The 25792-nt window shown below is 42.1% G+C and overlaps 2 protein-coding genes across 3 annotated transcripts in view; both read right to left on the bottom strand.

The window, feature by feature from the left end:
- Positions 1–588, bottom strand: part of LOC120534509 (gastrula zinc finger protein XlCGF7.1-like) — a 40518-nt gene extending 39930 nt beyond the window's left edge. The window contains exon 1 of one of the 2 annotated variants that reach the window (XM_039762112.1): positions 195–530. The gene's annotated coding sequence lies outside the window, so the exon portion shown is untranslated. Of the gene's footprint in view, positions 1–194 lie in introns of both variants that reach the window. The other variant, XM_039762113.1, reaches the window with a different exon arrangement.
- Positions 589–9868: 9280 nt separating this feature from the next.
- Positions 9869–25792, bottom strand: part of LOC120534727 (zinc finger protein 271-like) — a 33051-nt gene continuing 17127 nt past the window's right edge. Inside the window, exons 5-9 of the mRNA XM_039762312.1 lie at positions 22707–22779; positions 22249–22388; positions 18029–18125; positions 15822–16238; positions 9869–11819 (exon numbers count right to left, since the gene is read on the bottom strand). Coding sequence (XP_039618246.1) covers positions 10792–11819; positions 15822–16238; positions 18029–18125; positions 22249–22388; positions 22707–22779 — 1755 coding nt within the window. The 3' untranslated portion in view covers positions 9869–10791. The remainder of the gene's footprint in view (positions 11820–15821; positions 16239–18028; positions 18126–22248; positions 22389–22706; positions 22780–25792) is intronic.

A 25792-nucleotide genomic window follows, 5' to 3' on the forward strand; every position in this document is an offset into this window, starting at 1 on the left:
CCCTATCCGGTTTAAAAACTGACCCATTCGGAATTGGGCGCAAGACAATAATGGCGACTGGCTCTACCTGCCCGAGTTAGCGAACACCTCGCTGGCCATGGCAGCAAATAAAAACAACTTTGTTTAATGGGGTATAAAAGGAATGTAACCCCCATAGTCATTATGAGCCGTGGCTCAAACCCCGTTCTACTTACCTTTGGGTTCTTCGTCGATGTGGTTCTCTAAAGCCGCCTGCTCTCCTGTCCAGACACACGAGATGAGCAGCAGGAACCCTGCTGGGTATCGAAGTGAAATTGAGAGACACTAGATACAGCGCTACTACAGTTGCAACTATCCGAAAGGCAACACGTAACTTTTAAATACGACTGAAAGTTTCAAATTAAAAGTGCTCAGCTGGCCTGTCTTTTTGATTCTCGGCGTGTCGCGTGGCCAGCACCACACCATACTGCCCGCCGAAGACATGCACGCGCGTTCTGCTGCTTCCGGACACGGGCAGGCGGGGTTCGTAAATAACAGTCCATTGCTGCCATCTTCTGGATGGCGGTAAGAATTTGATGTATTTATTTACTTATAATTATTTTCTCGTACATGTCTAGATTTTATGACAAATTTCCGTATCTTTTAATATTTGTTGAAAAAGTCGATTCTCTATTATATTAGTGACTATGTCTTGTTTTTTTTGTTTTTTTTTTGCAAGCGCGTTCGCTCGTAAGACATTTAATTGAACCAGCGCGGTGCCGCTATCCTGTCCTTGTTACCCACATGTCACTTCGATACGACGGTTTATTTGCTTATTAATGCTTTATCTAAACAACGTAAGTTCATTCTAATTCAATTTTAAGGAATGGTATGTACACAATTCATTAGTATTTACGCATATCAAATTATTATATTTTCGCGATTCTATTACATTGAATGAACAAATACGGAAGAGCAGAAAAGTAAAAAAAATTAAAAACTATTTGGTGATCTCAGTTGGCTAAACACACTTTTATTATTTTAGCTGTTGTTTTTATTTAAAGATGAAGAAATTGTATCTAAATAATATTTTGCATGCTTCATGAAAGATACAAAATTTAGATTTCTGTCCGTGATTCTACAGTACATTTATAAATACAAGACATTTTTCTAAAAGTAAAATTAAACTTACTGCATTCATGTTCAACCAAAAAATATTTCTAAAAAAAGAGAGAGAGAAATCTAATAAAATATTGTTGTCAATGTGTCTCTCCAAAGTTTGAGTGTAATTATTTACAAAATGAGAATTTTCTATTTATGTCGTATCTAAATTTTTCTAACGAACTAAAATTTATGAATAATTTTAAAAGAAATATTTTTTACCTTATTTTTTTTTTAAATTGCAGTAATTCCGAAAGTCTTTTCCAATTAATGTTTTGAACCAAGTTATTTAAATATGGCATTACTATCTGAACTACCCATCTCAGATGGTTGAAATCAAAGTAGATAGATAGATGGATGTGAAAGGCACTATATAATAGATAGATAAATAGATAGAAATGAAAGGCACTATATGATAGATAGATGGATGGATAGATAAATAGACAAATAGATAGGTAGATAGATGGATGTAAAGGGCACTATATAACAGATAGATGGATGTGAAAGACACTATATAATAGATAGATAGATAGATAGATGTGAAAGCCACTATATAATAGATAGATAGATAGATAGATAGATAGATGTGAAAGACACTATATAATACTGTAGATAGATAGATAGATAGTTTCCAGGGAAATTTGGCTTTTTATAGAAGTTCTTTAAATAAATAGATAGGTAGAGTAAGTAAGTAAATGAATGAACACACACACACACACTTTAGACTGAACAATATATATATATATATATAATTTTTGTTTTAACCTACACACTGGTATTTAGCCCTTGCTTTGGTTCTGACCAAAGACCATTCATATACAGTATGTGGCTCTATGAGGCCTGGTGATTTGGGGCTACCCAGCAGGTGTCTGGCTCTGTCCCCCTAAGATTTCATTCACTAATATTTTGTATGCACAAAAGTTATGCACAGAAATAGGACAAAAGACGTGTTTTTTCAAATCGCTGTTATTTTGAAGGGGGGGGTGTGGTTGGGTCAAATGGGGTTCAGGCCACTCCTGTGATTCTGAATGAACATTTTAAGAATTTTTTAATCAAAATTCTGGGGTCACAACTCCAAACATGAAAGTGCCTCTTCCTATTGCACAGACCTACTGTACTGTATATATAAAGGCTGAGGATTGTGTCTGTCAGATCACCCAAAGCCCAGGTGCTAAAACCTCGATCTTGGTCGTAATCAAAAGCTTATGATGTGAAACTCAGGTGACGTGAAACACATGACTTGGTAAAGAAGTGCGCAGACGTCTGTTGAACGTGAAACAAATTGCAGGAGCTGTTTATGTGACAGGAAGAGGAATGACAACTCCAGCATTGCCTAATCACAATCTGCTGGTACTCAGGAAACGTGCCTGGCAAAAAAAATAAAATATTATTACAACTTAAAACAACCGCACCAGATGTCTTGTTTATTACAATTAGGGTACCAGTGCTTCATGGGAAATCCCTAAGGAAATAGAGGCTGCAACTCACCAAATGGTGGCGTGATCACCACAAAGATGTTAAAAAATATATAACTTCTAAACCAAAGCTCCAAACAAAACTCTGATTTCATAATTTGATTCTTTGGGTGTTATCAATCTTGGCATTGTTTTTCTGGGTGTGTTATTCCAGCTTCAGGAAAAAAACCCAAGAACAAATTAAAAGAAAGGCATAAGAGACAATTCTAACAGTATAGTTGAGGGATGAGAGAAACCCGCCATGGTCTGCTCTCTCACACGTTTATCTTAACACGCACACACACACAGAGTCTCTCCACACTTGTTAATGAGTGATGCCTGTCACTCCTCAGTACTCCGCCTTGGTACTCACTAGCTTTAGCATGAAACAACAGAAGGGCATCCTCAGATAAAACCTAAGACTACCCTGGTCCCCGAGAATACCCTAGAGACACAAAGGCTGGTATACCCGCACGGTGGTCCCAGGATATAACCAAGTCCTAAGGGTGGCACACCTTCATCCCTGAGAATACCGTCGACACATAGAGGATGACATAGTTACGTGAAAGCCACTTACCAACCAACGATACTTTATTCTTTCCATGCTGCTCTCCATTGGGGTGGCTGCCCCACCCCAAGTCTACTAACCCACTAGGAAAAAAAAAATGTCAGTCTCCCCTACAGCAGCTGCCCTGTGTTTACTTTATTACTTCTATAGATAGCACCTTAAAATTTGAGGCACATATTAATAATATATATATATTTCCATCTGTGTCATATCAGCTGCCTACGCCCATCTCTTTCAGCCACCAGCACTGCTATTCTTGTTCGTGCTCTGGTCACATCTCGTATTGATTATCGTAATTCTGTCCTCTCTGGTCTTCCTCACAAACTCCAATGGGATCAGAAAGCTGCAGCTCATATTATTAGCAGAACCCCCTTCAACAGAACACGTCACCCCTGTTCTCGAGCGGCTTCACTGGCTCCCAGTTAAATATCAATAGCATTGATTTGAAGATTAAAGATAGATAGATAGATGTGAAAGGCACTATATAATAGACAGATGTGATAGGAACTAAGATAGATAGATAGATAGATGAAAGATTCTGCATATTACTTACAAGATCCTCTATAAATCGGGCACCTCCTTATCTTTCAGATCTCCTTCACATCTCCATTCCTTCCCGTATCCTTAGATCTTCTTCCTCTCTCAATCTTCTTATCCCTTCTGCTCTCGACTACCATGGGGTTCACAGTTTCCAGTCAAACGCCCCCCTCGCCTCTCCCACGAGACATTTCTAAAATCAACTCTCTTCCTACCTTTACATCTCACCTTAAAACACATCTTTTCAAGATGGCTTATTCTGTAATTTCATCTGATAAAGTCAGTCAGTCAGTCAGTGTCCAACCTACTATATCCTAACTACAGGGTCACAGGGGTCTGCTGGAGCCAATCCCAGCCAACACAGGGCTCAAGGCAGGAACAAATCCTGGGCAGGGTACCAGCCCACTGCAGTCATCTGATAAATTTAAATTCAATTTTATTGTTGTACAAGCAAAATACCCGCGCTTTGCAGTGGAGAAGTAGTGTGTTAAAGAAGTAATGAAAAAGAAAAAGAAACATTTTGAAAATAACATAACATGATTGTCAATGTAATTGTTTTGTCACTGTTGTGAGTGATGAGTGTTGCTGTCATATATATATATATATATATATATATAGAAACCGGATTCCAAAAAAGTTGGGACACTAAACAAATTGTGAATAAAAACTGAATGCAATGATGTGGAGATGGCAAATGTCAATATTTTATTTGTAATAGAACGTAGATGACAGATCAAACGTTTAATCCGAGTAAATGTATCATTTTAAAGGAAAAATATGTTGATTCAAAATTTCACGGTGTCAACAAATCCCAAAAAAGTTGGGACAAGTAGCAATAAGAGGCTGGAAAAAGTAAATTTGAGCATAACGAAGAGCTGGAAGACCAATAAACACTAATTAGGTCAATTGGCAACATGATTGGGTATAAAAGAGCTTCTCAGAGTGGCAGTGTCTCTCAGAAGCCAAGATGGGTAGAGGATCACCAATTCCCACAATGTTGCGCAGAAAGATAGTGGAGCAATATCAGAAAGGTGTTACCCAGTGAAAATTGCAAAGACTTTGTATCTATCATCATCAACTGTGCATAACATGATCCGAAGATTCAGAGAATCTGGAACAATCTCTGTGCGTAAGGGTCAAGGCCGTAAAACCATACTGGATGCCCGTGATCTCCGGCCCTTAAACGACACTGCACCACAAACAGGAATGCTACTGTAAAGGAAATCACAGAATGGGCTCAGGAATACTTCCAGAAACCATTGTCAGTGAACACAATCCACCGTGCCATCCGCCGTTGCCAGCTGAAACTCTACAGTGCAAAGAAGAAGCCATTTCTAAGCAAGATCCACAAGCTCAGGCGTTGTCACTGGGCCAGGGATCATTTAAAATGGAGTGTGGCAAAATGGAAGACTGTTCTGTGGTCAGACGAGTCACGATTCAAAGTTCTTTTGGAAATCTGGGACGCCATGTCATCCGGACCAAAGAGGACAAGGACAACCCAAGTTGTTATCAACGCTCAGTTCAGAAGCCTGCATCTCTGATGGTATGGGGTTGCATGAGTGCGTGTGGCATGGGCAGCTTGCATGTCTGGAAAGGCACCATCAATGCAGAAAAATATATTCAGGTTCTAGAACAACATATGCTCCCATCCAGACGTCATCTCTTTCAGGGAAGACCCTGCATTTTTCAACAAGATAATGCCAGACCACATTCTGCATCAATCACAACATCATGGCTGCGTAGGAGAAGGATCCGGGTACTGAAATGGCCAGTCTGCAGTCCAGATCTTTCACCTATAGAGAACATTTGGCGCATCATAAAGAGGAAGGTGCGACAAAGAAGGCCCAAGACGATTGAACAGTTAGAGGCCTGTATTAGACAAGAATGGGAGAGCATTCCTATTTCTAAACTTGAGAAACTGGTCTCCTCGGTCCCCAGACGTCTGTTGAGTGTTGTAAGAAGGGGAGATGCCACACAGTGGTGAAAATGGCCTTGTCCCAACTTTTTGGGATTTGTTGACACCATGAAATTCTGAATCAACATATTTTTCCCTTAAAATGATACATTTTGTCATTTTAAACTTTTGTCCCGTGATTTATGTTCTATTCTGAATAAAATATTAGAAGTTGGCACCTCCACATCATTGCATTCAGTTTTTATTCACGATTTGTATAGTGTCCCAACTTTTTTGGAATCCGGCATATATATATATACACACATACACACATACATACATACCTATATATATCTCCTTTGGGGAGCCAGAATCCATCGAGGAAGAAAAATTAAAAACATTATATGTTCAAAATCTTAATTAAATGGGCAGGCTATTTCGTATCAGTGCAATACGCTGCTTGTTAAAACGGATGACTCCCGCTCTTATGTGCACTTAGTGCTGTGTGGGTATTATGAACTATCGTATCGGTTCAAGTTCTATTTAAATTTTAAATATAAGTAATTTTTATTTAGTCAACAGAAATATGTTTAGTAGGAATGTAAGTTAAATTTAGTCATTATTGCATAACTTTTTCTTTACCATAGAAATTTAAAGACTAAATTCAACTTACATTTCTACCAAAGATATTTCTGTTGACTAAATAGAGCCTACTTATATCCAAATTCGAGCTACGGAGCTGTTGCCTGCCTGCCTGGATAAGTGACCCTCGCTTCGTTCTTACTTTTTTACCGTTCATTTAATCATGGCTAGTCACAGAAAAATTATAAAATGGAAGGAGGATTACACTGAGTATGGCTTTACCAAAACAATTATTGATGGCGAATAAAGTATCCATTATTCATAAAGCTTCAGCTAGTGATCTGTTTTTCTGCGTTAATCTCTTTTTTTTCATACTTCTTCTCAAACCAAGGGGGTGCGAGGGTAAAATTAATCGGGAAGCGCTGACATATATATATATATTGCATATATTGAAATAGTTTTACTGTCAAATAATGCAAACAGTACATGGGATGTGTTTCGCCCTAATTCTGGGCTCATCAGGCAGGACACACTCACTGCACCCCCTCTCGGGAGTCGAACCTCGGACGTCAGGGCTAGAGGAAAATTTTTATTTAGAAGAAGAAAATTAAACCTTTTTAAACTGAGGGAAAATATACCAATGATTATTTGTTAAGGATCTCTTTGTGTGCCACGTTGTCAGTTCGGCCCTCCGGTTGTAACATGACCAAGCTGTGCACTGAGCTTACTCTTGAGCATGCAACGTACAGTTGGCCATGTGAACAGTAATCTTGTCTCAAATCTCACAGCTTGGATTGCTGCTGTCATAATCTGTTTGAGTTTCATGGTTTGTTTCAATTACGACAGTATTTGCAGGACTTGTTGTGTTGTAGTGACATTCGGCATCTGTCAAGCGTTGTAAGCATACAACCAGTTTCATCGATAACTTCACATCCAGCTTTTGAGAGTTTAAACATTTATAAACATCAAAGTGTCCACTACTGAAATCATCACACTGTGAATCTAAGATGTTTAAGAGGCATTGGCGGTTGTCGAAAGGTGTAAAATATTTGGCCATTTCAATACACTTGAAAGCGACAACCGAACAATTCAGTGGCAGCCATCAACTCACATGCAGAACCATAGGTGAAGGGCTTAAGCATTTCACTCTTCTAGTGCTCCTGTGTAGTATAATTATCTCCTGTACCGTCATCAGTCCACACCTTGAACCTGTCCAGTCATTCAATACATAAGACACAATGTTCCTCCGGATATCAAGAGTGAGCCTGATATGGCCGTGCAATATGTAACAAAGAGAATGGAAAAGGCAGGTGCCATCTATGGTGGTATGGAAACCACTCAGTAAGTGACAGTTCTTTGATCGATGGTGATCACCTCGATAGACATGTTAATGGGGGTACGGTTGGAATGATAAAGGAAATGGGTACCTGAACAATGTAAAGTAAGTCTAAAATACCTACACAATAACTATAATCGTAATAAATGAACAATAAAACAGCAGAGAAGCCGTGGATTAAATAAAAAGGCTGTAGTTATCAGCAGGGAGACGTGAATCCCGTGGCGAAGCAAGGAAGGGAATGTAGAGACCGGAGCGACGGACAGCCATATATAGGCAGGCAGCCAACAACGTATGAGGCGTTGGGATGAGGGACCAAAAACACCTCACACGGTGACCGAGCTGCAGGCTATGGACGTATATATGTACGTAAATAGGATTCAGTTAGCGTTGGGAACCCGTGTACCAAATTTCTTGAAGATGGGCCCATAAGTAACAAAGACCGTTGAAAAGTTCAATATGGCGGCTGACAGTGGCATCATACCACTGAAATAAGTACATACATCGGTTTCGGTTAGCGCAGGGAAGCTGCCTACCAAATTTCATGAAGATGGGGCCATAAATAAGAAAGTTCAACATGGTGGACGTTGTCGACTGTTATGACTGTTACGCGTTGAATTTCGAAATGAAACCTGCTTAACTTTTGTAAGTAAGCTGTAAGGAATGAGCCTGCCAAATTTCAGCCTTCTACCTACACGGAAACTTGGAGAATTAGTGATGAGTCTGTGAGTGAATGAGTGAGTGAGTGAGTGAGGGCTTTGCCTTTTATTAGTATAGATAATAGAATGAGACTTGAACATGTTGGACAATATTATAATAGTGGCAGGTTTATAAAAGGAAAATGATTAAAGAAACAGAGTATTACTTGGTGTGGTGCCAAAAATATGAGGGCGAGACAAAAGGTAATGGACAACTTTGCTCAAAGAGGTCTCACATTTGCAATTTAAAAGAAATTGTAAGTAATATAACTGAAAACAGAAGTCTATTTAAAGCTTTTATAAAGTTATCTTAAAGATTCAGAAATGTATAGTACTTTGTACAAGTTTTACAAATTGTAACGTACACCGGGAATTGGCGTTGAAACCTTTGCCCAGTAGATGGCAGTAATGCATTATTAGCTATGGTCCCAAAGTGCCAATATTTGAAAGAAGGAGTAGGAGGTGGAGGCGTCTTTTACGATCAGAGCGACCCGCCAGATGGAGCTACCATGAAATGAGCCTTATTTCTGTGGCTGAGAGCATAAAAAATGAGAGCATGAATAAGCATCCAGAAATTCAAAAAGTATAATCGCTAAGAAAAGGTTGGTTACCCATTAACCTTGGATATCCCAGAACTGAAGGGAACGACCATTTTTACTGTACTTATGATGTCACAAACGAGCACACCCTGGTGGATTCTGGAACATATCTCCATAGAAAAGATTAATAGAATATTCTTAGTAAAAAAAAAAACATGTCCTTCCCCAATGCCGTGTTGGGATTAGTTTATCAAAGGTTAAAGGGTATATCGGTCAGCTTAAAGATTTACGAGTTATCCGCCTATGAGAAGGCGTTTGTATTTACTGATTTTTGGCTAAACGTCCTTTGTGTCTGAAAGGCGGCGCAAAATCATCAGAAGGTCAAACCCAGATGCTGCCTTCCACGTCGCAAAGCATTGTGGGTAGCAGTGAAATAAACAGAAAATCGTGCTTCTTCTCAGTATGGGTTTAGACGTATTCATTTCAAAGTCAGGTTTTTAGAGAGTTCCTTAGGAACAGTGTGCGTCAAACAAAGTGCTGTTCATTCGTTCTTCTTTGTATTAAATTGTTTCTGTATGTATGCTTACTGTAGCACCAGTGTCAAAGTTAAGAAAGTAAAGAGCCAGAAAGTAATATTTGAGAAGTTTAATCATCTCCTCAGTCCTAATAAGGCAGTAATTAAAAATATTTAAGTTATTAATCACATTTTTAATTGTTACGCTTGTAATTTCATTATCCCAGTAAAACACTTCTCAATAGTACCTTAAGTAACAATGGTGGCCTCTATTGACCACTTTCAGCATTGCAACTTTACCATTAATAACATTTGTTTTAAGATTTCGCAACACGTTATCTCATTTTCCTTTGTGTGCGATTTGAGAATTCATCCATCCATTCATCCATTTTCTAACCCGCTGAATCCGAATACAGGGTCACGGGGGTCTGCTGGAGCCAATCCCAGCCAACACAGGGCACAGGGCAGGAACCAATCCCGGGCAGGGTGCCAACTTACCGCAGGATACACACAAACAAAGGGCCAATTTAGAATCGGCAATCCACCTAACCTGCATGTCTTTGGACTGTGGGAGGAAACCCATGCAGATACGGGGAGAACATGCAAACTCCACGCAGGGAGGACCCGGGAAGCGAACCCCAGGTCTCCTAACTGCGAGGCAGCAGCGCCACCACTGCGCCACCGTGCCGCCCTTTGAGAATTCATAATAGTTTTAACTTTTCATTGTCGACCACGCACAAAACACATCTACACTGTATATCTTCATATTAAAGTTTGGATCTGAAATCTACTCTCCAAGTGTTTTACACGACACACTGGTGCGCATGCCAACTACTCCTGCACAGCCAGATAAAGCCCTTCAGTTTTCTGTCCTACACTGTACTTTACTTTTATTGTATTTTTTTTTTTACTTTGATTGTTTTGCAACTACCTTTTGGTTTGAAGACAGCTTGGCTTTGGTTTAACAAAGTTGACTTGATTTTTAACATTTTATCTCCCAATCCTTTTTCATAAAATTCTGCCTTCATTTTCCTTTAGGTAGAACACCCACTGACTAACACCTCCTTATATTTTGTGATTCTGTCTGGAGTGTGGACCCATGGGGGGTCTCTGTGACGCAAGCAAGTTTATTTTTTGAGGATTTTCCAAAGAAGAAGTTTAGCTACTTTATGTCTTTGACTGTCAGCACCCTGCAAACGACAAGGAGATGGTTTACCATTTCCGGCTGTATCAGTTATTAGAATTACCTATTAATTCTTATTGTCTTCTTAAGCCACCTTGTGTGTCGCTCGATCTCACCTGATCTTAATTTTCAGAATGTGTACTGACCGTCAAAGCGGGGTCACACAAACCTCTGGCTTTTTGAGTTTTAAGCAGGAGGTATTGGGAAACGTTTCTGGGGTCAGAAAGCCACCCTACACATTCATGATTTGGTGCTTGTCCCTCAGTCAAGCTATTCTTGGGGTAGCTGCCCATCCACAAGACACCAGAGCAGTTGTTCTGCACACTTTACGATGTGATCTATACATTTGTTCTTCCTTTTCTGTTGGTCAAGGGTTTTGAACTCCTCCTGTGTGAAGCGTAGTGTGTCTTTTAAGACTGCTCATACGTGAAAATCGCTTGCCGCACTCAGAACAGCCAAACATTTTCTCTCCTGTGTGAACTGTACTGTGCCTCTTCAGACTATTAACATGCGCAAATCGTTTGCCACACTCAGAGCAATCATACGGCTTTTCTCCCGTGTGAATTCTTTTGTGGCTCCGGAGATTGCTCATTTTCAAAAATCCTTTGCCACATTCAGAGCAGCAATATGGCTTCTCTCCCATGTGGATTTTTTCGTGGTTCTGAAGACTGCTCCTCTGCGAAAACTGTTTGCCACATTCAGAACAGCAGTACGGCTTCTCTCCCGTGTGAATTTTGCTGTGGCTCCAAAGACTGCTTCTTTGTGAAAACTGTTTCCCACATTCGGAACAGCTAAATGGCTTCTCTCCGGTGTGAATTCTCATGTGTACCAGAAGAGTCAACTTCAAAGAAAACTGTTTTCCACATTCAGAGCAGCAGTACGGCTTCTCTCCCGAGTGAACTGCAGTGTGCCTCTTAAGACTGATCATATGTGCAAACCGTTTGCCACATTCCAAACAGCAGCATGGCTTCTCTTCGGTGTGAATTCTTTGGTGGCTCCGAATTTGGCTCATTCGTGAGAACTGTTTCCCACAATCAGAACAGCAGTAGGGCTTCTCTCCTGTGTGAATTCTCATGTGGGTCTTAAGATTGCTCATTTTCAAGAAATGTTTCCCACAGTCAGAACAGCGATACGGCTTCTCTCCCGTGTGAGACCTTGTATGGGCCAGAAGGTTGCTCTTTAGTGAAAATTGCTTGCCACATTCCGAACAGCCGTAGGGTTTCTCTCCGGTGTGAATTCTCGTGTGTCTCTTCAGGTTGTTCTTTCGCGAGAATCGCTGGCCACATTCATTACAGCAATACGGCTTCTCTCCTGTGTGAATTCTTCTGTGTCTCGAAAGAGTACTCCTATGACAGAATCGTTTCCCACATTCTGAGCAGCAGTGATGTTTGTTTCCTGAAGGTAGATGAAAAGAAAAAATAAGAGGTTATTTTCAACTCACTGCCCCGCTATTGACATAAACGTTGGTTAAAAATTATGAACCACCTTTGATAAGCAACTGTAAAAATGAAACTACATTTGGAAAGACACTCAACTTGTTAGTGCTGTCATCTATATTTCAACTACTCACCCCAGAAGTACAATGACTAGACCTAAGAAGCTGAAGTTGGAAATAAAAAGGAAATTTCCAAATTAGATCACGTGAAAAAGACTCATTTGACATCTTTATACTGGGTGGCCCACCTCCACCGAGGCCACTCCTGTGTCTTGTCTTCTGCCAGATAGGCGGCTGCAGTCATGTCGCCTGCCTTGCTTCCTTGCTGTATGACCCCTGGAAACCACTTTTGTGGTGGCAGTGTATGAGACAAACCCGCAGACTGTAAATGAACTGAAGTCAAACATTGAGAGTCAATCCCATGACGTTGCAAAGAGCGTGCATGACCACACTGAAAACGGGCACAGAGATGTTTAAACACAAAAGGAGATCACTTTCAGCATCTTCTATAAAAGTGAGGACCACATTTGATTGTTTTTCTCTTCATCACGTAATGCAGTCAATCTCGCTGGAGATGGGACACATTTTCGTGGGCCACCCTATTACAGAATACTATCATTAGAACAACTGTCACGAGAACGGGCCATTTAGCCCAACAAGCTTGTCCATCCCATTCACAAACAGTGGATATAAAGATTCTACACACCCCTGCCAAAATCAGATTTCGTGTAATAAAAAAAATTAAACCAAGATAAATCCTGTCAGAACTTACTCCATCTTTATTGCAGAATTGCAATCCATACAATGAAGGTGAAAAATCAGAAACTGTTTAGCGAAAAAAGGAAACAATAATCCTTCAAAATGCTGCCGTCATTCGTGTTCAGACCCTTTAATAATCAAGGATGTGGATGCGTTCAGAATTGACCAATCACACTAAGTCTCGTCTCAAATACTCGTTAGTACATACCCGACATCAATTAACTCTTTGAGGGCTGAATATTTTTCTGAAAGGCACCCAATGCACTGCTTTCACACATAAATCAACATAAAACGTATGTTGCTGCATGTTGTGGTTGCTGTTGGCAGCTGTGGTTGGGCAGGGATGGCTCGATGGCTAGCAGGAATGCACAGCGGGCCGGCTACCTCTTTGTCTTTTCACAGCAGGTGGGAGGCGGTGGATGTGCTCTCCTGGGTTGTATGGGCTGGAATCCATTGTAAGTGTGGGATCGACCCCAAACCTTTGGCTTAATCTTCACCTGACCATGCCAGACATTTTTCAATCTCTGGCTTTCAGTCCTGTAATGTCAGGTATTGAAAAACAAACTCTAGGAGAGCCCTGGCTGTACACATTAAAGGGATCTTCAGGGAACACCAGATCACTGTGCAGCAAACAAGAATCGGTGCTCCCATTATCACTTGGTAGTACACGAGACATATGTGATCCTATAATTTTATCACAAGAGCCCGAGCCAGTGGTCACCTTGGATGACCTTATTTAAGATTCAGGAGGTGACATGGTGGCTGATGATACACCAGAGTGTCTGGTCCCATATGTGCCACCTTTCCACAGTACAACCCAACCTGTCCTTGGACAACCAATATCCATAACATTACTGGGGGAGTGCCAGTTCACATACTGTAAGTAAGGACCGGATGGTGGTGGTGGACTGTTGGGTAGAGATATTCCTGCCAGCTAACACCACAGCAGAGAAGATCTGCTCCACCCTGAAGCACAAGATGTTTGCCTGAGAGGGGTATAATCACTGACAGGGGTCTCTGCAGTTTACTGGTTCAGTTGCTGAGGAATTCTGGAAACAGTGGGAGGCGGTCCAATTAAATACAACTGCATACCACCCCCAATCCAATCGCACAGCGTGGGGGATCCAATTCCTGAAGACAGTGATTACATCTTTGGTTAGAGATCACCATCACAAAATGGCTGTCCGCACTTCAATTCACAGTGAACATGTTCATGAGGTTACAGGTGAGACTCCTGCATTGTTAGCTCTAGGCTGACAGCTTACTGGTCCATTTGAATGGGTGACTGGTCACAGTGTGGATGCTTGGAACTTAATACACACCGCTGCAAGGAGCCAATGCAGTGCTTTGAAAAGAGGAGTGACATTTGCCCCCAGTCTAAGCTGGAATGATGAACACCAGATATGCTGCTGCATTCTGAATTATCTGCTGTGGCCTGGTGACACTCGCCGGTACCCCTGCCAGCAGACAGTTGCAGCAGTCCAGATGTAACAAGGCCAAAGCCTGGAGCAGGAGTTGTGCTGCATACAGTCGTGGCCAAAAGTTTGGAGAATGATGCAAGTATCGATTTTCACAAAGTTTGCTGCTTCAGTGTTTTTAGATCTTTGTGTCAGATGTTTCTGAAGTAGAATTACAAGCATTTAATAGGTTTCAAAGACTTTTATTGACAAGTTCATTAAGTTTGTGCAAAGAGTCAATATTTGCAGTGTTGGCTCTTCTTTCTATTTCAAGACCTCTGCAATTTGCCCTGACAGGCTGGCAATCAGCTTCTTCGCCAAATCCTGACTGATGGCAACCCATAATCAATGCTTGGAGTTTGTCAAAAATAAAATAAAATATTATATATTTTATATAATATTTATATTAATATTTATATATATATATATATATATATATAACTATATTATATATAGTTTTGCATTTGGCTACAGTCAGTGTCACTACTGGTAGCATGAGGTGATACCTGGACCCTACAGAGGTTGCACAGGTAGTCCAACTTCTCCAGGATGGCACATCAATACGTGTCATTGCCAGAAGGTTTGCTGTGTCTCCCTGCACAGTCTCAAGGGCATGGAGGAGATTCTAGGAGACAAGCAGTTACTCTAGGAGAGCTGGAGAGGGCCATAGAAGGTCCATAACCCATCAGCAGGACCAGTATCTGCTCCTTTGGGCAAGGAGGAACAGGATGAGCACTGCCAGAGCCCTACAAAATGACCTCCAGCAGGCCACTGGTGTGAATGTCTCTGACCAAACAACCAGAAAGACTTCATGAGGGTGACCCAAGGGCCCCATGTCCTCTAATGGGCCCTGAGCTCACTGCCCAGCAGCATGCAGCTCGATTGGCATTCGCCATAGAATACCAGAATTGGCAGATGCACCACTGGTGCCCTGTGCTTTTTACAGATGAGAGCAGGTTCACCCTGAGCACGTGACAGAAGTGAAAGGGTCTGGAGAAGCCATGGAGAACATTATGCTGCCTGTAACATCATTCAGCATGAGCAGTTTGGTGGTGGGTTAATGATTGTCTAGGGAGGCATCTCCATGGAGGGTCACACAGACCGCTACAGGCTTGACAAAGGCACCTTGGCTGCCATTAGGTATCGGGATGAAATCCTTGGACCCATTGTCCACAAATAAATAAATAAAATGTGTATACACAAAAATAGCAAAAAATATAAAAAAAAAATGATGCTAAATATATAGTAAAACAAACACAACCTCAATGATTTCCATAAACAGATCCTGGCAGTGTCCCTTATCCTGGTAATAGAAATAAGGTCAGTTAGCAAAGAAGGAGAAGAAAATGAAAAACTCAAGCCAATGGCATCCATGGAGAATCTCACACTTGGAGGGGGTATGAACAGGCAGCACTAACAAACAGGGTCACAGCACTAAAGACCCCTGGCCGTAAACCCCACAGCCCCCCACATTCTCCATGGTCAAATTCTCCACAGACTGGAGAGTCCAGGAAGCAGCAACTTGAAACATCTGATGGTTAAATAATCCCAATTCTGCTGTTACTTTAATAAATACAAATGATCTCTCTGACCGCTCAAAAGATTTTTATAACAACTTAATGATAATTCAATAAATTACTAAAAAAAGTGCCGTCACTTCACCCTGACATATCAAACCTGACCGCATTGTTCAATTTTGTTTTTTACACATAAGAAAACGTACACAACTTGTCACTTTTCACTTACCTTCTCCAGACCAAATTGTAGATGGTGGCTGATCCTCCCGAGTTTTAACAGATGAACTTTTGTCCTCCGCATCGATAGCAGGCTTCAGAGATGAGCCGTGCCCACTTTGAGGGGACGCTAACCTGGTCACTGCTCCATCCTGACACCCATAACGAAGAGCCGGCTCTGAATGGAGGTCTTCCTCCTTGACACCTGCCATCGTTTTATGCTTCTGCATCTCAATGCTGACAGATGTCTCTTTGGCCTCCTCTTTAATGCCCACGGTCATCCATTCACAATCCTCATCTTTAATGGATAGGCTCTCCCGTTTGAGGTGGACGGGCTCCCAGGCACAGTCCTCCTCTTTAACGCCGCCAGTCCTTTTCTCCATCAGGTTCGTTTTGACGTTTACGGTCAACTGCAGCTGCTGCTCCTTTGCTGTTGAAAGAGCAGGAGAGAAGTCCATCAAAACTGCACCACTCAGAGATCTAACCGAACTGGAATTTCATTTAACACAACGCCCTCAGCTAAGATTTATAGAATGTTTTGAGAAATCATACTACAGCATGTTGAAGCAATTTCAATGTCTCAATATTGTAATGTTTCTTCATATCAACGGGTGGTGGACATGTTGAAAATTAACAACAATAAAAAAAAAAATGTGTTTCTTCTTTCTAACCCTTTTCACAGATTATATCACATATACTTACAAAGATACAACTATTTAAAATAGCACACAGACTTTATGGACGCCCTGTATGTATGTGTGTGTATATAACATGAAATCATGTATACAAGAATTAAGAAAATACAAATAAAATTAAATGTAATGCAATAAACAGATTAAGAAAAAGAGGGTAAGAGTTATTGCAATGAGATTAATTAAAAAGTGACATATTGAGAAAAACTCAAGGAGAAACTCAAACTGAAACGAAAGCGGGGGTTCTATGGGGGGGCTGGGTCGGTGGTTGGGGAATGTGTCTTTGAGATTTAAACTCATCAGTAGTAAGGCGACACTTAATGTAAGATGGGAGACTGCTGGAAGTGTGAGCGCAGCTACAGAGAAAGCCCGGTCGCCTTTGGTTTTGGAGGGTGGATGGGTGTGGGCTGAATACAGAAATAGCAGATCTTAAATGTATTGAGTGGCTAATCCATTGAGTGTTTTAAAAACAAATAAGCATTTTTTTAAATCAACTGTGTGTTTTCTTTCTAACTGGTGGATTTTGTATGAGAACTAGCAGATTACCCAGTGGCTTCGCTCACTGAGTGGAAGGGGAAAATGTGTGGATCTCATGTGGCAACAGCATTAATGACCCAATTCTATGATAGATTTGCCCGTGCATTTTAAAAGTCGGCATAAAGCCAAACTCTTCGGTAGCAGCCGTGGTGCCAACCGATGTCAACTGAAAACACGAATTTTATTTCGTAATGTTCTGTAGAAAATGAGTTGAATGAAGAGACAACAACGGTTCAGGTGGATGGCTTAAAGGTGTTAACTTCACCTTGCCGTCTGAACAACACATCCCACGTGATTCAAATGTAACCCTCTGTGCTTGGCAGTACGGACACATGATGTCTATTTCTCCTATTGTAACTTTTGGATGTAGGCAATAATCTTTTTCAATGTCATAATTGAATCCCTCCATATACAGACCCTGACGCCTGTGTGACGTGGTAGCCTGTGAAGACTGCATCCGTTGAATTCAATTCTGTTCAGCACGATTGTTCGGGTGTTTGTGAGGCCGTCAGTTGTGTGTCTCACTTTCTCCGTGTAACCTGACTGTTGTGGTCATACGTAATTTCTGCTTCAAACGCGAAAAGAATTATATATAGATAGATAGTTGCACAACCGTATTGCGGCCGCGAGGACATCTTTAACGGAGCTGTACGTTTCTGGCGATGTTTTATTCTTTAATAGAAAACGAAAATTGAAAAAGGAAAACGCAGAAATCAAACCACTGTTTCTGTGAGAAATCGCAACCTCCTTGACCTTACACAGTCTCACTGATCCACAAGGAGTGATTATTAATGAAAAGCAGTGGTGTGTCCAGACGCTTTAAAGCAGAAATGGGACTCGACAACGTCAAATCAGCCGCACACAGATGACAATTAATATAAGGGGGCCGAGCTCAGCGCGAGCAACAAAGGACACGATGGGGCCGCTCAATTCAAATCGCAGGCAGACCTCTGACTGGAAAGATTGAAAATGTTTCAGTCAAAATGCTTACCTCCTGCCTCTGTGTGTTGTGATGCGACGCTATGCTTTTCAAAGAGTCTCGCAAACCATCTCCAGCGTACCGCCCACCAGTCAAAGGCGCTCGTCGCCTGTGATGACGTACACCAATCAGGCGCGCCTAACTAGCTCGCGTTCTCGTCAGGGTCTGGATTTAGCGCAAGCTACATTTATGTGCACGCGCGTTCGCTCGCATGAGCCTGCGTGCCACCGCCAATCTTTTCCGTCTCTGCTCCACTTTAAAACATTAATGAAAGCTGAAGAACATCATTTCGTAAAGTGACGTAAGTGCTATGCAAGTGTAATCAGTATAATCGTTTTTTAACTTGATTTATTTTTTCTCTTGCTTTGAAAGCCTATAGTGATTCACGCCTCGATATAATAGGCGTGAATGGACAGGAGGTTTCAGTTTTCAGCACTGAGAAAAGCAAGAGACGCCACACCACACCACGTAGAGTAAGCCGTTCTAGAGATTTAGTTGGAAGCAGGGAAAAAGAAAAGATTATGACACGACTTAACAGTCCCCTCCAAAGGAATTGGAAAGACGAGTCCAGTTCATTATTATTATTATTATTATTACCACGCTTATACTAACTTCACCTGTTTGTTGTCTGGTACAAATCTTGTCATCGATATTTAACCCACTTCCTATTGTCCAAAAGACTTGAAATTTTGCACACTTACTCACTTCCGATGACAATACACGAATAAATAATCAGTTTCACTAATTGATCAATAAATCCATGTTAATTAAGAAATGGAATTTTCAAATGAAGAATATAGTTCAAGATTTCACTAATAGATGGCGCTAGTAAAGGATAGAACTATTAAAGGAAGTGTTAAAATATGGGTGGCGCGCAGTGGTAGTGCCGCTGCCTCCTTGCGTGGAGTTTGCATGTTCTCCCCGTGTCTGCGTGGGTTTCCTCCCACAGTCCAAAGACATGCAGGTTAGCTGCATTGTCCTAAATTGTCCCTAATTTGTGCTTGGTGTGTGTGTGTATGCCATGCAGTGGGCCGGCGCCCTGCCCGGGGTTTATTTCCTGCCTTGCGCCCCGTGTTGGCTGGGATTGGCCCATGGCCCTGTATTGAGGATATAGCGGGTTGGATTATGGATGGATGGTGTTAAAATATTGATTGCAAAATTTACTAAAACAAACCCAAGACTAAAAAGTTGAAAATAAATATATATATATATATATATATATATATATATATATATATATATATATATATATATATATATACTGATCAAAAGAATTAAAGGAACACTTTTAATCAGAGTATAGCATAAAGTCAATGAAACTTATGGGATATTAATCTGGTCAGTTAAGTAGCAGAGGGGTTGTTAATCAGTTTCAGCTGCTGTGGTGTTAATGAAATTAACAACAGATGCACTAGAGGGGCAACAATGAGATGACCCCAAAACAGGAATGGTTTAACAGGTGGAGGCCACTGACATTTTTCCCTCCTCATCTTTTCTGACTGTTTCTTCACTAGTTTTGCATTTGGCTACAGTCAGTGTCACTACTGGTAGCATGAGGTGATACCTGGACCCTACAGAGGTTGCACAGGTAGTCCAACTTCTCCAGGATGGCACATCAATACGTGTCATTGCCAGAAGGTTTGCTGTGTCTCCCTGCACAGTCTCAAGGGCATGGAGGAGATTCTAGGAGACAAGCAGTTACTCTAGGAGAGCTGGAGAGGGCCATAGAAGGTCCATAACCCATCAGCAGGACCAGTATCTGCTCCTTTGGGCAAGGAGGAACAGGATGAGCACTGCCAGAGCCCTACAAAATGACCTCCAGCAGGCCACTGGTGTGAATGTCTCTGACCAAACAATCAGAAACAGACTTCATGAGGGTTGCCTGAGGGCCCAAATGTCTACTGCGCCCTGTGCTCACTGCACAGCACCGGGAAGCTCAATTGGCATTTGCCATAGAATACCAGAATTGGCAGGTCCACCACTGGCGTCCTGTGCTTTTCACAGATGAGAGCAGGTTCACCCTGAGTATATGTGAAAGACGTGAAAGGGTCAGGAGAAGCCGTGGAGAATATTATGCTGCCTGTAACATCGTTTAGCATGACTGGTTTGGTGGTGGGTCAGTGATGATCTTGGAGGCATATCCATGGAGCGACTCACAGACCTCTACAGGCTAGACAGCGGCATCTTGACTGCCATTAGGTATCAGGATGAAATCCTTGGACCCATTGTCAGACCCTACGCTGGTGCAGTAGGTCCTGGTTTCCTCCTAATGCACGACAATGCCCGGCCTCATGTGGCAAGAGTATGCAGGCAGTACCTGGAGGATGAAGGAATTGAAACAATTGAATGGCCTTCACGATCCCCTGACTTAAACCCAATAGAACATCTGTGGGACATTATGTTTCGGTCCATTAGGCGCCGCCAGGTTGCTCCTCAGACTGTACAACAGCTCAGGGATGCCCTCATACAGATCTGGGAGGAAATGCCACAAGACACCATCCGTCGTCTCATTAGGAGCATGCCCGACGTTGTCAAGCATGCATACAAGCTCGTGGGGCCACACAAGATACTGAAAAGCATTTTGAGTAGCAGAAATTAAGTTTTTGAAAAATGGACTAGCCTGCCACATCTTCATTTCACTCTGATTTTAGGGTGTCTACACAATTGAGCCCTCTGTAGGCAGAAAACTTTTATTTCCATTAAAAGACTTGGCATCCTTTTGTTCCTAAGACATTGCCCTGTCGTTATTTGTATAGATATCCAACTTCATATTGAGATCTGATGTATCTAATGTGTTTCTTTAAAGTGTTCCTTTAATTTTTGTGAGCAGTGTATATATATATATATATATATATATATATATATATATATATATATATATATATATATGTATATATATATATATATATATATATATATATATATATAATACACTTTTTAAAACCCACGCTTCTATTAAGTTAAAAAGTGTACTACAAAGTAAAAAATAAGCCTCTCATACATCACTCGTAAAATAAAAGTATGGGCGTTTTTCATCAATCAACATTTAAAAAGTGCCCACATTTTTGCAGATGCTGACTTTTTTCTGTACCACTGCTTGAAGAAAGTGTCTTCTAAAAACTGGCAGTAGGTTTGAGAATTTAATTTTGAGTCCATCTTCAACCTGAAAAGGACCAGCTAGCTCATCTTTAATAATACCAGCCTATACTAGTACTCCACCTCCACCTTGCTGGCGTCTGAGTCGAAGTGGAGCTCTGTGCCCATTACTGATCCAGCCACCGGCCCCTCAAGTGTCACTCTCATCTCATCAGTCCATAAAACCTTTGAAAAATCTGTCTTCAGATACTCCTTGGCCAGTCTTGGCATTTCAGTTTGTGTGTTTTGTTGAGTGGTGGTCGGGTTTCAGCTCTCCTTATCTTGGCCATGTCTCTGAGCACTGAACATCTTGTACTTCTGGGCACCACAGGTAGGTTGCACTTCTGGAATATGACAGCACTGGAGGATAACGAGTTCCTGGTTGTTTCACGTTTGATTCTTCTCAAATCTGTGGCAGTTGATTTGCGTCTTTTTTTCTCAACACGTTTCTTGCGACCCTGTTGACTATTTGCAACAAAACGCTTGATGGTTCTATGATCACGCCCCAATATCTTAGCAATCTGGAGAGTGCTGCATCCCTCTCAAAGAATTTTTACAATTTTTGACTTTTCTCTTTTTTGGCCCATTTTGCCTGAGGAGAACAAGCTGCCTAATAATCATGCACACCTTGATATAGGGCGTCGATCTCCTTAGGCCACAACCTCCGTAACTACACAAATACACATCACCAGATATCCTTAAATCCAATAAGCATTCATGTTTATACAGCTTGGAGATGAAAGGTATGATATGATCAAAATACTCACTTGCCTAATAATTGTGCACGCAGTGTAAATGATAAGAAAATGTCACTAAAACATCCTGAGAATCAAATGATGCTGCCATGATGAAGAACACATCAGTGAAATGTGCTGCTGACTAAGTATTGGAGACTGTCTGATTGTGAAGGGTAATAAAAACAGGCGTAAACAGTCAAGCAGTTCATCCTCTAGCGTGTTGTCTGCTCTCCAAGTGATTATTTTAGCCAGTTCTTAGGAACATACAACTGAGAAATCAGCACGAGTGACTTATTGGGTGAAACCTCAAAAACTGACAAAAATGAAGACCAGGGAACTCTGTAATGACTTGAGACTCACTGGGATTAAGACGTTTAGAGATGGCGATGGTGCCAAGAAGACTGCCAAGCTCCTTAGCCTCAGTGTGTCCACTGTGAAGGCCATCACAGCGAAGTGGAAGACAACTGGAAGCACGGTGAAGCGGCCAAGGTCAGGCCACCCTGTTGAAATAACAAAGAACATGTCAAGAAAACTAGTGAGGGAAGTAAGAGGTGACTCTCGGTGACTATCTGCAGCTGGAGTGGTTGTGCACAAGACTACCATATTGAAGGGGGGCTGAAACTAGCCGCCACTAAACACGTCACCTGAAAGCTCGATTAGAATTCACAAACAGACATCTTGACACGAGTCCTGCATTCTGGAGTCGTGTACTTTGCTCTGATGAGACCACCATTGAACTTTTTGGCCTCAACACAAAGGCGTTTGTCTGTCTGGTGGATGGAAGGGACTGCCAATGATCCGGCAAACACCATACCTACCACCAAGCATGGTGGGGTGGGGGAGCATCATGCTATGGGGCTGCTTCTCTAGGGCAGGCACTGGGTCCCTTGTCTGTATAGAAGGAAGAATGGATAGTAAGAAGTACATCCAGATTTTTGGAATAAAACCTTCAAACATCCATCCATCCATTATCCAGCCCGCTATATCCTAACTACAGTGTCACAGGGGTCTGCTGGAGCCAATCCCAGCCAACACAGGATGCAAGGCAGGAAACAAACCCCAGGCAGGGTACACAGCAATCAGCCATGAAATTGGGGCTCGGACGATGCTACCACTTTTAGCAGGACAATGACCTGAAACACTGTGCAGAAGGAACCAAAGCAGGGTTTGCCAAAAAGAAGATCCAGAAGTCTGGATCGGAATCCGATTGAAAGTTTTGTGGCGTGATCTCAAAATTGCAGTTCACAAATGAAAGCCTTCAGACTTTGCCCAGTTGGAGCAGTTCTGCAAGGAAGAATGGGGAACAATGGCCTCCATCCAGGTGTGCTAAGCTTGTTGATGGCTATCCAAAGCGATGGCAAGCTGTTATTGGTGCTGCTACCGAGCATCGACTGGGTGGCATGTCAAGGGGTCCATTACTTTTTCAACAGCATTTTTCACAACACGACTGTCAATTTGTATTTGTTTAGATCACCAAGATCTAAATGTTTCAAAATACGTGCAGAGGGAAATAAAAGTGCACCGTGATACTCTGCATTTGTGATTTTTATAGGTGGTAATGATGTCAGATGGAAAGGGGTGGCTTTCCACAGGGGGTCGAATACTTTTTCAACCCACCGTATAGAAGTCATTTAGAAAGATGCACAACGGACAGCTGCTTCAAGCCAAGAGACTTACTTAGCTGTTGTGATGGACACCAAGGCCAGAGTGGGTTCTCATCCCTTATCCGGCCAGGAGGATGGAAGGACAGGGGGAGACAATCTGACAAGGCTTATGGACTCCCCTGACACAGTTGAAAGTGATGCCTCATAATAATGCCTGGCCAGTATGCTTGCAAAATCTTGGGTATGTGGGAAGGCAAAGTATGTGCAGTCTGTAGAAATCATGAGAAGAACCTTATTTTGCATTTGCCCTGTTGCCCAGAAGTTTAATTACTTTCAGCCCCAAAACGCTTGGCACATTGTCCACTTTAACGGGAAACGAAGATGAAAGAATTGAAAAACATTTGTCTTGTGACCCTCAAAGTTCCGAAATCCAAATTCAAATTTACAGAGGATGGCAGTCTGAGCTGCACTGTCTGGCAAGTAAGGACGCCCAGCGTCTTTACCCGGTTGAGATGGCTTTTGAAGGGTGCCGTCTCCCCCGAACTGTTACTTGGCAGTGCCTCTGGGTTCCCACAGGGCTGTACTGGAATTACTATTTGTTGGCATAGCACTGTTGGCTTCCGTGGATGCTGCCAGGAGGAGCTGAGGGAGCTGCAGAGCCCTAACTTGGGCTTCCGTCATACTCTTCTTCTTCTGGCTGCTCCCATTAGGGGTCGCCACAGTGGATCATCTTCTTCCATATTTTTCTGTCCTCGTCATCTTGTTCTGTCACACCCATCACCTGCATGTCCTCTTTCACCACATCCATAAACCTTCTCTTAGGCCTTCCTCCTTTCCTCTTCCCTCGTAGCTCTATCCTTAGCATCCTTCTCCCAATATACCCAGCATCTCTCCTCTGCACACGTCCAAACTAACGCAACCTCGCCTCTCTGACTTTGTCTCCCAACGGTTTCACCTGAGCTGACCCTCTAATGTCCTCATTTCTAATCCTATCCATCCTCGTCACACCTAATGCAAATATTAACATCTTTAACTCTGACACCTCCAGCTCTGTCTCCTGCTTTCTGGTCAGTGCCACCATCTCCAACCCATATAACATAGCTGGTCTCACTACCATCCTTTAGACCTTCCCTTTCACTCTTGCTGATACCCGTCTGTCACAAATCACTCCTGACACTCTTCTCAACCCATTCCACCCTGTCTGCACTTCCTTTTTCTCCTCTCTTCCACAACAGTGTGTTTCTTTGTGCCGGTCCCACTTCCGGATAAATGGAGAGTGTTACGTCAGGACGGGCATCTGGTGTTAAATTTTGTCAAATCAATATGTGGACAACAATACAAATTGTACTTCCATCATACCCGGGTGTAATTTCAGACTTCCCCAACAAACCACCTGGAATGCTCCCAGGAGCAGCTTGAAAAGGAGCCAGGGTTGGGTGGAGGAGGAAGGGAGGAGAGACAGACAGACAGAGAGAGAGAGAGAGAAAGAGGAAGTGCTGTATTCTTGGGCTGCTCTGTAATTGGTGCTCGTGGGAAACGGGTGGACAACATTTCCCACTGAATAAAAGCCTTTTATTTTATGGCACGTGTGTCCATGTCTGTCATATCAGGTGTTTGATGCACCCCCTGGTGGTTCACAATATATACGTACAGTATAACGTCAGACGCCCCAATATGCTTACAGGGCAAACAGGTCTACAGAGGGCCCCATTTCTCCATTCTGTCTTAACCCACCTAGAGCCGCAGGGCCCTTACGCTAGGCTGCTCTTTGTAGACTTTAGCTCTGCATTTAATAATAATAATAAATTTTATTTATTCGTAGACACTTTTCTAAACGCCCAAGGACACCGAAGAGATAAAATACACATTATAAACAAAACTAAAAAAATACAAAAATTAAAAAGCAGGCAGAGCAATTATAATCAAAGAGAGCAGTCTTAAACCGATGAGTTTTAAGTATAGCTCTGAAAAGTGAGAATAAATCAATATTTCTAAGTTCAGATGGTAGTGAGTTCCAAAGCAAAGTTTAATAGCATCCTCCCTCATAAACTGGTGAACAAAGTGACATATCTGGGACTACCTCACTCCATCTGCCTCTGGATTATGGACTCCCACCCTGCTCGCTTACATCTCCTCAGCACTGGTTCTCCACAGGGCTGTGTGCTGAGCCCCCTTCTCTTCACCATCTACACCCACGACTGAACCCCCGCGTGCTCCAGCAACAGCATCATCAAATTTGCAGATGACACCACCATGGTGGGGTTCATCTCTGGATGGAGTGGAACGGTTGTCAGGGTGGT

This window comes from Polypterus senegalus, chromosome 8 (genome assembly GCF_016835505.1).
Source record: "Polypterus senegalus isolate Bchr_013 chromosome 8, ASM1683550v1, whole genome shotgun sequence".
NCBI lineage: Eukaryota > Metazoa > Chordata > Cladistia > Polypteriformes > Polypteridae > Polypterus > Polypterus senegalus.